At 41.1% G+C, this 13,943-nt stretch overlaps 1 protein-coding gene across 2 annotated transcripts in view; it reads left to right on the top strand.

The window, feature by feature from the left end:
* RSRC1 (arginine and serine rich coiled-coil 1) overlaps window positions 1-9,742 on the top strand; it is a 464,928-nt gene extending 455,186 nt beyond the window's left edge. For both annotated transcript variants that reach the window (XM_077290682.1, XM_077290681.1), the window contains exons 9-10: window positions 5,761-5,907; window positions 8,833-9,742. In XM_077290682.1, coding sequence (XP_077146797.1) covers window positions 5,761-5,907; window positions 8,833-8,925 — 240 coding nt within the window. In that variant the 3' untranslated portion in view covers window positions 8,926-9,742. The remainder of the gene's footprint in view (window positions 1-5,760; window positions 5,908-8,832) is intronic.
* The last annotated feature ends 4,201 nt before the right edge of the window (window positions 9,743-13,943 follow it).

The raw sequence follows: 13,943 nt of genomic DNA, 5'->3' as shown, positions 1-13,943 counted from the left end.
CATACCGTTCATTATGGCCCCATAGATGCTCCACATAAAGCTGTGCCACATATAATGCTCTGCACCGTTCATTATGGCCCCATAGATGCTCCACATAAAGCTGTGCCATATATACAATGCTCTGCACCGTTGCCCCATAGCTGTGCCATATAGTGCTCTGCCCCATAGCTGTGCCATATAGTGCTCTGCCCCATAGCTGTGCCATATAGTGCTCTGCCCCATAGCTGTGCCATATAGTGCTCTGCCCCATAGCTGTGCCATATAGTGCTCTGCCCCATAGCTGTGCCATATAGTGCTCTGCCCCATAGCTGTGCCATATAGTGCTCTGCCCCATAGCTGTGCCATATAGTGCTCTGCCCCATAGCTGTGCCATATAGTGCTCTGCCCCATAGCTGTGCCATATAGTGCTCTGCCCCATAGCTGTGCCATATAGTGCTCTGCCCCATAGCTGTGCCATATAGTGCTCTGCCCCATAGCTGTGCCATATAGTGCTCTGCCCCATAGCTGTGCCATATAGTGCTCTGCCCCATAGCTGTGCCATATAGTGCTCTGCCCCATAGCTGTGCCATATAGTGCTCTGCCCCATAGCTGTGCCATATAGTGCTCTGCCCCATAGCTGTGCCATATAGTGCTCTGCCCCATAGCTGTGCCATATAGTGCTCTGCCCCATAGCTGTGCCATATAGTGCTCTGCCCCATAGCTGTGCCATATAGTGCTCTGCCCCATAGCTGTGCCATATAGTGCTCTGCACCGTCCATTATTGCCCCATAGCTGCTGCTGCAATAAAAAAAAATAAAACACATACTCACCTGTCTTGCAGCTCCTCGGCGCCATCTTCCCGGCGTCTCCCTGCACTGACTGATCAGGCAGAGGGTGGCGCGCACACTATATGCGTCATCGCGCCCTCTGCCTGAACAGTCAGTCAGAGCGGAGAGAGAGACGCAGGGAAGATGGCGCGACGCCCGGCGTGTGGAACCAGGATAGGTGAATATGCGATACTTACCTGCTCCCGGCGTCCCGCTCCTTCCCCCGGACAGCTGGTCTTCGGTGCCGCAGCCTCTTCCTCTGTCAGCGGTCACCGGCACCGCTGATTAGAGAAATGAATAGGCGGCTCCGCCCCTATGGGGGGTGGAGCAGCCTATTCATTTCTCTAATGAGCGGTCCCACGTGACCGCTCAGGGGAAGAGGCTGCAGCACCCGGAGACAGTGTGACAGGCAGGGGGAGCGCCAGGATCGCCGGGACTAGGTAAGTATATGACAGTGCTCACCCGCCGACCCCACCACCGATCATGACTCGAGTATAAGCCGAGGGGGCACTTTCAGCCCAAAAATTTGGGCTGAAAATCTCGGCTTATACTCGAGTATATACGGTATATATTTTCTAACAGTTCTATTCTAATTTGTCAGTGTGATTTTACAGTAGCCGCATATGAATTGCCTGCTTTTCAAAGGACACCGGTGCGTAAAAATCGGACAGCATGGTGCGAGTGCTGTTCAATTTTTTTTTTTATCGCACCCATTGACTTCTATTGCGGGATGCGATCCGATTTCTGATTGCAATCGCAGCATGCTGCGATTTTTTTCCAGCCCGATCATGATCCAATCCCAAGCTGGAAAAAAAACCGCAGATGAATACACAATCATAGAATAACATTGGTCCGAATTCAATCTGATTTTTTATCGGGTCTGAATTCGTCCGATTTCATTGCAAGTGGACATGAGTCCTAAGTCTACAAGACACAGAACAAAGATCTTGTGGGCTTCTCTTAGGAAATAACTAATGGTTGGGTATGTGAGCAGTTACATGAATCAGGAGACGATGCAGAAGACAGTGACCAGTAGGTGTTTTAATGCATACATTGTACACCCAGTACTGATTAGAATAAAAAAAAATACTGGAGTGATACCTTAAAGGGGTTGTCCATTTTTATTAATTTTTTTTTTAATGCTCAAATGCAAGTACTTGGGGTTAAAAAATCTTTTTTGGCAGTTTGGTTTCTTAAAAAATTTGGCACTTATTATCGTCTTTTGATTTTGGGTCGCACTGTATATTGCTGGCTGCAGGATGCGATAAGTCATGAGTTAAGCCCACTGCAACAATCTGTCCTACAGTTAGTCACTCGTTTATGTCTCTTTTTTTGAGCTCCTGTCTCTGATTTATGACAACAGCAACGTGTGCGGGGAAACAAAGAGCGTGAAAGAGCCAAATGGTACAAAATGTTTAGTAAAACACAATTGCAAAAATTTTTATTTTATTGTTTGGGTGCCTAAAATACATGCATTTAAGTAAAGAAAACAAGTGTCCTCATAGTTGGACAACGTCTTTTAGCGTATCTTATAAAAATGTGGCAGGAGTGGAACTAGAAGTTCCAGGCAAACTTCCATTCAGTAACACTGACTTCTTCAGAACCTATAACGTTTTGCTGTAAAGAATAACATCATGTTTAGATAACAATTTTTCTTCATTCAAACCTGAAGTTGCTTCAATGGATGAAGACCTAACCGATCTCAAGCTTGGACTCCAACACTGGATGGAGATTCATAAAGATTGACCTCCTGCTTTATGGTTACTTATTTTATAGGTTTGTGTATGAAATGGTAAAGATATAAAATACATTGCTGGCAGTCCTGTGTATTAACAAAAGCCATGATCAGAATAAAATAAAGTATCTCCACCTGCTTGTGCACTGTTTCCAAGTAGGAACCATATTTTTTTTTCATTACACTGAGTCAAAATAAGCTGAAAATATATAGAAAACATAAAAAACACAATGTAGGTATACACAATATGTAGATGTTGCATTTTTCTGAATGGATTGCTAATGGTAATTGACTTTAAGATGGACTCGAAGTAGATACTTTGCCATCTCTCATGTGGGAGCAATGTGATTCTGATGATGAGAACGTCACCACTTGTCAGTTCCTAGCCTCCTATACATTACCTCCTGCGGTAAAATTCCTTCTTAATTAGTGAAATGGTAGATTGTACAGAAGAGATCCTATGACGGTAAGGAAGGACGGACTTCACGTCAGTGGTATAACGAGGAGGGTAATACTAATTAGAATGGAAAACGATATGTTAAGCATTCAAGTCTCCGTAAGGAAATGGAGGAATCAAAGATTTCCCATCCGCTGCTATAAATGAGTGGCTGAAGATGAATGTACTCTGTGAACCGGCAGATTACGCTGCCTTCTGTTTCTTGTCGCCAAATTAAATAGTGCGCTAACTGTTCTCTGCCATTAGGGCCTGGACGTATCTCTGCCATAAATCGATCATAATGGAAGGGAAACAAAACACAAATCATGTTATTGTCGATTGTGAAAAGTGATTGTTATATTATGGCGGCTCTCCAGATGCTATGTATGAAGAAGTGCTAGCGGCTACCTAATGAGAAAGGACTCATTTTGGTGGAAATGGATCCTCAGCCCACTGTCCCTCACATGAATGTACTCGGACAGCTTCATCCTCAAGACTGACGTCTGGATAGACACATAATCTATAATGGGCAGGCCCTGCTATGGATTAGTGTTCCTGTCATGACACCATTATATCCATTTTAAGGCATACTACTAAACATAATTACAGCTCTTGTAAGAGAGGCGTTCACTTTTAATTAGAGACGGAATCCATAAAATTATAGTAAATGGCTTTCTTTCTTTTAATACTGAACTCGCCATTAATACATGCAGGGAAAGACACGGCTGCTAGTGCATTGTCATCTCTGCTATAACTTTGGCGTCAGATTTTTTATTTTTTTTTTACTAGACTACAACTGCTTTATGTCACTGAGTCACATAAAATATGACTAAAATCTGTGACAAAACAAGGTGACTTACGTCACATTTACAACATTTTTCTAGGTGATATCAGTGCAGCGAGAGACTTGGAGCTGGTCTCCAGCCTTATATGTCATTCATGTGATGAAAGGTTATGAACGGTTCTTGTTACCTGGTCACTCACACTTCTGGCTCCAGAAGTCGTATCATTTATTCTGTCCACCCACAGCTTGGGTCATCTAAACCAGAAGTGCTCAACCTTTTCTGATCTGAGGGTCTTACTGAGGCCTTCACGCCGATCACAGTAAAACTTAAACGCATATTACTATCTAAGTTAAAGGGAATCTGTCAGCAGGATTTCAACCCCCAGACTAATTACATGCACAGGAAGCACTTTCAAAGTCACTCCATCAATACCTTTACATGGCCAGTCCATTCCTCTGTTAGTGAAAAATCAGCATTTAGGATGTAGATCTAAAGCCTCTGTCACTCCAGCTCTAATCCTCACCCAGTTTCACCTCCTGTTTGACTGACAGTCTCTATGCTGTGTGACTTCAGACAAAGGAGTCATCAGTCTAGCAGGAGGAGCCAGTGCTGTGTGGAAAATAGAGCTGGAGTGACAGAGTCTTCAGATCTATCATATACATTTGCATATCTCAGGATCTTGATTTTTTTCAGTAAGGGAAAAAACAGATCGGGCATGTAAAGGTATTACTGGATTTGTCTTTGGAAATACTACATGCACATATAAATAGTTTCGGGTGAGAAATCCTGTTGACAGATTCCCTTAAGCTGATGCATTCACACTTATGTCTGGAAATGCATTTTGGCTGCAGTTAATTTTTTGTTGCAGTTCTCTGAACTCACTGTAAAAAAAAACATTGTTTTTGCCTTTATGTTCGATATCATGGTAAGACCTATTCATTTTTGCGACAACTTTCCAAAATTGTGAAAAAGGTTAGTTTTGGTTGATTTTGGAAAACTGTGAAAAAAATCTTTCAATGTGCCCAAAAGTCATCTGCAACTTGTGAACGTTGTCTTTGTTGTTTCAACTCCATCTGGCACATATGTCTGATAGCTGTAGGCTCAGCTTCCAGGACTTTGATCTATCTTGAGAATAGGTGTCATTTTTCCTTAATCAGCACTGCGGTGATGGCCTGGCATTTCACAAGTCCCCTAAACTACAACAGACAGAAACATGCCTGCATGGCTACCTCTCTAACTCGTATACTCCTTCCTGGAGTGCCAAAATGGGGTCAAATGACTCAATTCTCACAATTACAGGAGAACTACATTGTACTATTATTACTTGCCCAAGCCAACTCATGAATGATGTGCCACTCCTCATCTCCCTTCCATGGAAATTGCATGTGAGCAGCCACTCGAGAGATGAGCATTTCTATGACTGGTTTTGAAGGCTTCACAGAGTATGGCATCATTGGCCACATATGGCCCCCATGCCAATGGTTGAGCACCCCTGGAGTACAGGATCTCCTTCATTTATATAAGGGTGCTTTCACATTGCTTTCCGACACTTGTTCGGTGGCCCAGTCGGGAAATACGTCTGAACCCCCACAAATCAGGATTCAGGCGTATGCTCCGACGTGGCCGTAGACAATAATGGTGCTGGCAGAGCGAACATGTGCTCTGCTGTGTGTCATTTTCAGGCTTATACACTTACTGGAGGTGGATACTCAGACAGTAGTAGTAGTAGACTGCGTCACAGTGTCCATCTCGGGTAGGTGTACACGCCCGAAAATTATACACAGCAGATCACATATTTGGTCTGTCGGCGCCATTATAACCTATGGCCACGCCGTCGCATACTCCCGAATCCAGTTTTGCGGGGGGGTTGGACATAAGCTCCAAAGGGGCCACCTAACTGTGCCAGAATGCAGTGTGAAAGCACCCTGAGCGGTATTGGTAGTATTTAGAAAGTATATTTTGCTTTTGTACATGTTGCAAATTTTATGGTATTTTTAGTCAACAGAAACCAGTGACAGCAAACATGAATCCGCCATATTAGGTGTGGGAACTTTCGATTTTTTTGGAGACGAGAAAGAAGCAGATGTTAGTACTATGCCGACTGCCATAAAATATCTGGATGATAACTCCATTGCACACCCAAATGTAAGTTCTCTGCACACATCATTTCAAGATGATGGGACTTTTCATTTACTTTTTTGTTTTGAAAATGTTTCTTCTTATATACAAAAGAAAATGTATATCTGCAAAATGCTAGATTAAGATCGGTGCAACCAAAAATGGGAGGGGCACATCTGTTGCTGACAAATGGGGTCCGTGTGTCTTTGTATCCAGACATAATACAGTTACGTGAGGGTGTAATCAGCAACACAACTTCAAAGAGCTTATCATTCATAAGCCTTGATAGGAAGGTGTTAGGGTTGTAGTCAGGGCAGATCTTAGTTTTTCAGCAGCCTGGGATGAAAATTGCTATGGGGTTCTCCCTCACCCCTCTCTCAAACAAATAAAAATGAAGAAGAAAAACACACAAAATTTTACATCCCTACGGGCTGTATGCATAATTGTATACCACCAGTGAATAAACTGTATATTTTTATATATACTGTGGGTATGTATAGATAAATAAATTTAGATATACACTCTTCAACATTGAATTTGCAACAACGAGAAGAATGATGTCCCTGATATACTCGTTGGGAGACAAGTCCGGAAACGCTGCAGGACATGGTATTACCTTTAGGACACACTTGCTGCTGACATTTGTACAAGCAACATGCGACCTGGTCTCATGCTGAAAAATGGCTCTTGAGATATTTTGAAGAAATGACCGTACCTCTGGTTCCCTCTCCATATCAATGTAATGCTGAGCTGTCAGTGTACCTGGAAGGATGACTAGAGGGTTCCATGCATTATCTCAACCTATGCTGTAATTCCAGGAGTATGACATCCATAAGTGATGGTCTCCTCATGGCATTACTCATGTGGTCTGCAGACTCGTGTGCCTTGTAAACGTCTTCTGATGGTTTATATAGACAATGATTGACACCTTACATTTGATATGTCAAATAAAAATTAATTTGCAGAGCAGAATGTAACAGTTGTGAAACCAGTAGTATGGTTATTTCTCCATAGAGTCTTTGGAGCCGGATTTCATCTCGACACTGACAGGCCACTTGTTGCTCATACTACTATGAGCAGCCTAAATATTTATTATGGTACTGTGCAAAAGTTGTAGGCTGGTGTGGAAAAAATGCAAATTAAGAATGCTTTAAAAAATAGAAGTGTTAATAGTTTATTTTTATTAATTAACGATGACCAAAAGAGAAATTTAAATCAAACTAATATTTAGCAGGACCACCCTTTGCCTTCATAGAAGCATCAATTCTTCTAAAGACACTTGCACACAGGGAAGTTGCTCCAAACATCTTGCAGAACTAAACTCCAGTTTTAAGCCTCCTACATAGCTGTTTCTCATTCAGTTAGTGACTGTTTCAACATACTGTATTTTGCGGACTATAAGACACACCCCAGATTATGGGGAGGAAAACAGGAAAAAATGTTTTAAGTACAATGGTGGCTCGTCTTATAGTACAATTTTAACAGTAGCTTACCCAGGGGAGCACCTGCAGTGGAACGGGGGTCACAGGAGGCAGGGTGGTTGGCTTGTGTAAACAGATGATGTGCTGCCCATAACAATGATGTTGTATGTACAAGAAGTTCCCAGTTATCATATTTTATATATTTTACAGTCTTAGTGGAAAGTCCTGTGAATACGTTATGAGCTGTAATTTCGAGATAATCCCGAATTAGAAAACTGATGTCTGAACCTTCCATTTTCAACAGGGTTAAGGTACCGTCACACTCAGCGACGCTGCAGCGATATAGACAACGAGCCGATCGCTGCAGCGTCGCTGGGGAGCTGTCACACAGACAGCTCTCTCCAGCGACCAACGATCAGGGGAACGACTTCGGCATCGTTGAAACTGTCTTCAACGATGCCGAAGTCCCCCTGTAGCACCCAGGTAACCAGGGTAAACATCGGGTTACTAAGTGCAGGGCCGCGCTTAGTAACCCGATATTTACCCTGGTTACCATTGTAAAAGTAAAAAAAAAAAACACTACATACTCACCTTCTGATGTCTGTCACGTCCCCCGGAGTCCACAGGGTTACGCGCTGCTGCTCAGAGCTTCCTGCACTGAATGTGTCAGCGCTGGCAGTAAAGCAGAGCACAGCGGTGACGTCACCGCTGTGCTCTGCTTTGACACAGTCAGTGCAGGAAGCTCTCGGCAGCAGTGCGTACCCCTGTGGACGTCGGGGGACGTGACAGACATCAGAATGTGAGTATGTACTTTTTGTTTTTTTAACTTTTACAGTGGTAACCAGGGTAAATATCGGGTTACTAAGCGCGGCCCTGCGCTTAGTAACCCGATATTTACCCTGGTTACAAGTGAACACATCGCTGGATCGGCGTCACACACGCCGATCCAGCGATGACAGCGGGTGATCAGCGACCAAATAAAGTTCTGGACTTCTAGCTCCGACCAGCGATATCACAGCGGGATCCAGATCGCTGCTGCGTGTCAAACACAACGAGATCGCTATCCAGGACGCTGCAACATCACGGATCGCTGTCGTTCTCGCTGCAAAGTCGCTTAGTGTGAAGGTACCTTTAGATCATTATCTTGTTTTTGATGGTTGTTGGAGGAAAGAAGGATGTCAGATATTTGCAGAGATCTGAGTAGCAGAATTTTTTAACTTTAGAAATGTTTTTAATAGATCTGAAAAATTATTTGCAGTCAGGCTTCAACCCTGAAGGCCATAAGTTTTTAGCTATCTGCTATACATATATATGATGGTTGTTTAGGCATCTAATAGGCTATTTGATGAACTGGCACCAAAGCAAATGGCAGTTTCAGTGGTATGATAGGAAACCTATGAGATGGATATACCAAGGAGTTCTTAAAGTGGAAAACATGACTTTAAAAAAAAAATAAAATAAAAGCTGAGTGGATTTTTTGTGGTTATAATATTCCCCATGAATTTACTTAATTTCTTTTTTTTCTTGACAGCTGTACATTGAAAAGGCAGAAGCAGAGGAGAAATGGTACAAGAGGCTGACTTCTTTACGAAATGAACGGCTGATGGGCAGCCCCGTGGCATAACAATCTTGCAAATACGGAATTAGATCTAGACCGTGTGCTGTTTTATGTACGCATCATCATTCCATTCCTTTTTTTATGATTATAAAATGCAAAAACTCTAGGCTGGTTGGTTTTAGGTGTAACACTTCATATCTTAGATGAATTTAGAACATACTCATGTAGTTAAGGCTCCATATTTGTTGCAAATGGTCCATAAATGTGAAGGAGTGGATATCTCGGAGGCTTTCCTAAAGTGTAGATCCACACGTGCCTAATATTGGCTCAAGGCAGCACATGTACAATTTAGCATCTTTGTTTCTTTGTGATTTTCATTCTCTTCCTGCAACATGCAACATTCAGCAAGGCGAAAATCAAAGTGTGAATGGGGTTTTAAAAACTGCTGTTCACATGCATTGGATTTTACTATCTCATAGGAATCGCACATCTGCTAAAATAACAACAGGAAACTAAAGCATAAGGAACAAGAAAATTCATAAAATAAAATCAAAAATAAAAGTTGGATTAGCTTATGAAGATGCTGCAGGTTGAAATGATCTGATCATAAACCCAGTGAACATTAATGGGGTTGTCCAGGACTTATCAGTGGATGACCTGTATGTAGGATAGGTCATCTATGGAGATTGGGGAGTGCCTAAAGGATGGGTCATCAATATTTACTGTACGTCCTGTAACAACCCCTTTTAAAAGATCGAGATTATGAGGAATATTACTGAAGCATGCAATGTTTTGTGCCAATTTCTTTTGAGTAAAACTATGGGTTTTGTACCACTTTAACTGCTTTCTTTGATCCCACAGAAGAATAAAACATTTTAACATGTCATGTCTTTTGCGCATTTTTTTTTCTGTTGTCTGGATGTTCATATTTCAGTTTTTAGTCATTTGATATTTTTTGGGTTTTTTTAAGTCTAAAGGTTTTCTTAAAATCAATGCTGATCATAATCATCATTTAATTTGTTCACATTTGTTTGTGCAAATCTGAAATTACAAGTGTGTTATATCACTGAGGCTTGCCATGGGTAACACGTTACCATATGTCCACAAGAAGATTTCTAGCCACTATCATGTGTGGGACTGTGCTGGGATATATTACAGAACAGATGTGATTACGCTGGCTTCTGTGGAAAATCTGTAGCTCTGTGGCTGCCATGGTTATTGCTTGCTAACCCTTTATAAAAATCTGGTTTATTGCAAAGCTACTGTTCTACTATGAGAAATTGGGAATTTAGAGTTTTGGTTCCAGAGATTTGTCTTGATTTGCTGTAGAAGGCTACATTACACACAGAAGACGTGAGCTGTCTTAGTTACTAAAACGTAATGTAGAAAGTATTTGACACCCGGACATTTGGATGGAAAAACAAGTGGGAGAAGTTGAAACGTTTCCCATAAAACATAATACAAATGATTGGAAATATAACCTGCTGAAGATACGTATGAGCAGACATACTTTAGTGCTCTGCAAAGACCGTTGTACGCTGTTATTTTCAGTATAACAAATTCTTGTTGCGTTACTGTTTTTGTTTTCCACTTATTCTTGTATCTTTCCCTATATCTGTGTGAAGTCTTGGGCCAATCATAACAATACTGGTCCACACACACCTTTAGTATTAGGGTAATATGTGGCTGCACAAATACGCTGTCACCAATATACAAACATATACATACAGTATGTGTCAGTGCACTATGAGTATTGATCCATGAACAGCAATATTGCTACATATAAAAAGCATAAGGTTCTCAGTTAAAGGGAACTTGTAAGTGGCTCAGTGGTTATCACTGTTGCTTTGCAACACTGAGGTCTGCATCTGCAAAAAGTTTGTATGTTCTTCTCGTCTTTGCTTTGGTTTCCCCCGGATTCTCAGATTTCCTCCCACATACCAAAGGGGTACTGATAGGGAATCTAGATTGTGAGCCCCGATGGGAATGAGCTTTATTCCTTTCAGCAGCCTTCACCAAGGCACATAGACTAACAGTTGTCTCTCGAGCATATCCATTCAGAGCCGGCTATCTGTCAGTGCTGGGCTTACTTATAGCCACCTCTCTGTGATCGGTGACTGTAGTTGCTTAGGGCATATGCCTACATGACTGAAAGCTAGTTCATTTTCTTTTGGGTGCTGGACTTTCAGTAAAGCAGCCAGGCACTTTCCCAATGTGATTAACCTGCAAAATATCCCTACATCTACAGGTTAATAGCGATATCGAACAAGTAGGTTCCATTTAAGGCTTGTTTGAGCACATGGAGACGTGAGTCACTAGAGTTGGGCATAATCCAAATTGAGGTCAATCTATCATGGTTGGATGGCTTTTACAATCTTTGGTAAAAAAGAAAAAAAAAAGTTCGTGAAGTACCTTACATTTTATGCATAGCAATAGTGAAATTAATGTATTCATTAATTGCAAGCAGTATTGCTAATGTTATTTGCTGACTTTCCACCTATGTCACATACGGTTTCATCTCCAGAATACTTGTGTATGATATCCCAAAGTATTTACTAAGTGATTGCATCCGAGGCATAGCAGTATTTTACCTTTACCAGAAGTGGCTGCACATCACGCAGGCTTGGATTCTTAGCTTGATATCTGGAAAACCAAGCACTGACCCAACTGAAAATACTTTTTTTTCTTTAATGGCCTTCAGCTTGATCTCAAGCCATGGCGACTTGATGGATAAATGATTTGTAAGGAAGATTGATCTTTTGCAAGCCTAGATAAGTCCACCAGGGTCTTCTCCACCATTATCTTGATAGTATCAAGTTATCGGGTTGCTGTCCTCCTCTTTGCCTTGTTCTTTCTGTTTTTCTGACCATGATGTCCAGTGATTACTTTCTTTATCCGAAGTCATATTGCACAACTCGTTAGAGGGTTGATTGTGACTTGTAGGATCGCTACTTCCAACAGGTGGCGCTATAGAGTTAAGTCCTCTTTTTCTCAGAAGAGGCAATTTGCATATTTGCTTTCTTTATATGAGTCTAAAGTAGGGAAGTTGTAGCTTGGTGATCCTTGCTTTGAGTGACATTTATTACCTAGGTAATAGATGTACATTTATTACATACCTGAGTGAGTGAAGTGGTTGGAACTTGAAGTTTTTCTACAAACTAGGAGCGACTCTACAACACAGAACATGTGTCAATCTTTCCAATGTGCTTTTTTTCTCTCTGTAGGATCCACTCCTAATTTTGGCTTGCAAATACTGATGCAGAATACTGACCTTAAACAATATCATGATTGCTGTGAATAGCATGGGTTTTTAGCAGGTTTTTATCAATGGCCACTGACTGACCCCATAAACATTAATGAAGTCCTTTGGTGTTCTAGTATATTTTAACATCAATAATCCTTCTGCAGACTATGCTATTGTGTCATCCAAGATCCCAAAAACCTTGGACTGTCCAGGCTGAACCTTTGAAAAGTAGAATGAACAGAGCCTTCGTTATATTCTTGTTGGGGAACATCACACGGGATGGTAAAATCATTGGAGATTTTGCCTCAAATCCTAATTTTAATCTATGGATATGGATTCTGTCTCTGATTTGCCCAAGATTTCACCCTATATATTGCACGGAAAAGATTGACCTGCTGCAGATCCATTCTTCATGTAATTGTATGCTCTAAAATGTTTTTGCATCATGTGGTTAACATTTGTTAGAATCTGGATGGAAAAATCTGCAGCATTTCTGCCACGTGTGATTGTAATCTATTTGTCAAGTGAATTAATCCATCAATACATAGGTTGTGAGTGAGTACAAGTTAGTTTTAAATTGATTCATATTAACTTCAGTCTCTCCAGACAAACTAGCCTATTGATGGCTAAATGTGAAAGTCAGAACTGAATGTGTTAAATGAGGCAAATCCTTTAAATAATCATCAATTAGTACATGCCACACAGTGACTGGCAGATTAAAAAGTATATCTTAACAAGCTGCAACATCAGAAATAACATGAATAATACCTAGCTCTGCAAATTAATACCAGAGGGAAATTACCCAGTATCTAATTAGCTCTGGAGTAACAAACCCTCAAACTTTTAATTACAAATATTTATTTTAAACTAATTAGAGTTTTCAGGCTCTTTAGTGGGATTGTACTTTAGAGGCGCAGTGGAGCTTATTTTCCAGTAATTATTAGTCTCTTAAACACCCTTCAATGGATGTTAAAAGCCAATATCAGAAGAGAGACCCTTTATCAAATGCAATAGAGGATAAGAGAAATGTACAACTATTCTGTAATTAGGGGCCAGATGCAGCAAGCGTCTTTATCCCGTCTCTAGGTCTTTAGTTACTGAATAACATCTGGTGACAGTGGAGCTCTAAAAGATAAGCTCAAGATAAATTTAGAATCTGGTTTTCTTACAGACTCAAATAATTTTGACCACTGTCAGTGTTTTAGGGGTCATCCGCTACAGTTAGTCTGGATATGAGAACAACATCCACTGATACATAGTAATCGATTGAAATGGCCACGTGCCTGTTGTAAGGACCAATTTCAATATATACGGACACTCCAAAAATCATAAATCCTGCAAAAACTCAGAGTCAATGTCCAAAAAATTATAATAAAAATAACAAATTTTATTATGGAATAGATAACAAAATATAACACACATAATAATGAACGGCTACGATGACAAAGGCACATAGAAGGCTCATATGTGAAGGGCACCAAAGGCTGGTTATATCACAGGGAGGGTAAAAGTAGCATAGACCAACATCAACTACACCTCAAAACATTTTTTTTTGTTCAAAGTCTAGTCAAGAAAGTGCATAGTGCCTCTAAGGTGCAGCAGCTATACAAAAAGAAACCTTGTCAAAAAGTGATTAAACGGTAGAAGATTACATTAGTAAATACTAATTTCCAAAAGTCTCAGACCTAGGGGAGATTGTACCATGAGGGATGCTCAGCTTACCCAGGGGGTGCAGCCCCGATGTGCGTTTCATGTGGGCTTTCTCGGGGGGCTCATTCCCCACCGATCAATAACTTATAACTTATCCTCAGGCCACGTTCAGTATTATACATCACTCATT

The sequence above is a fragment of the Ranitomeya variabilis genome, chromosome 2 (genome assembly GCF_051348905.1).
Source record: "Ranitomeya variabilis isolate aRanVar5 chromosome 2, aRanVar5.hap1, whole genome shotgun sequence".
Lineage (NCBI taxonomy): Eukaryota > Metazoa > Chordata > Amphibia > Anura > Dendrobatidae > Ranitomeya > Ranitomeya variabilis.
This window is presented reverse-complemented; position numbering and strand designations above follow the sequence as displayed.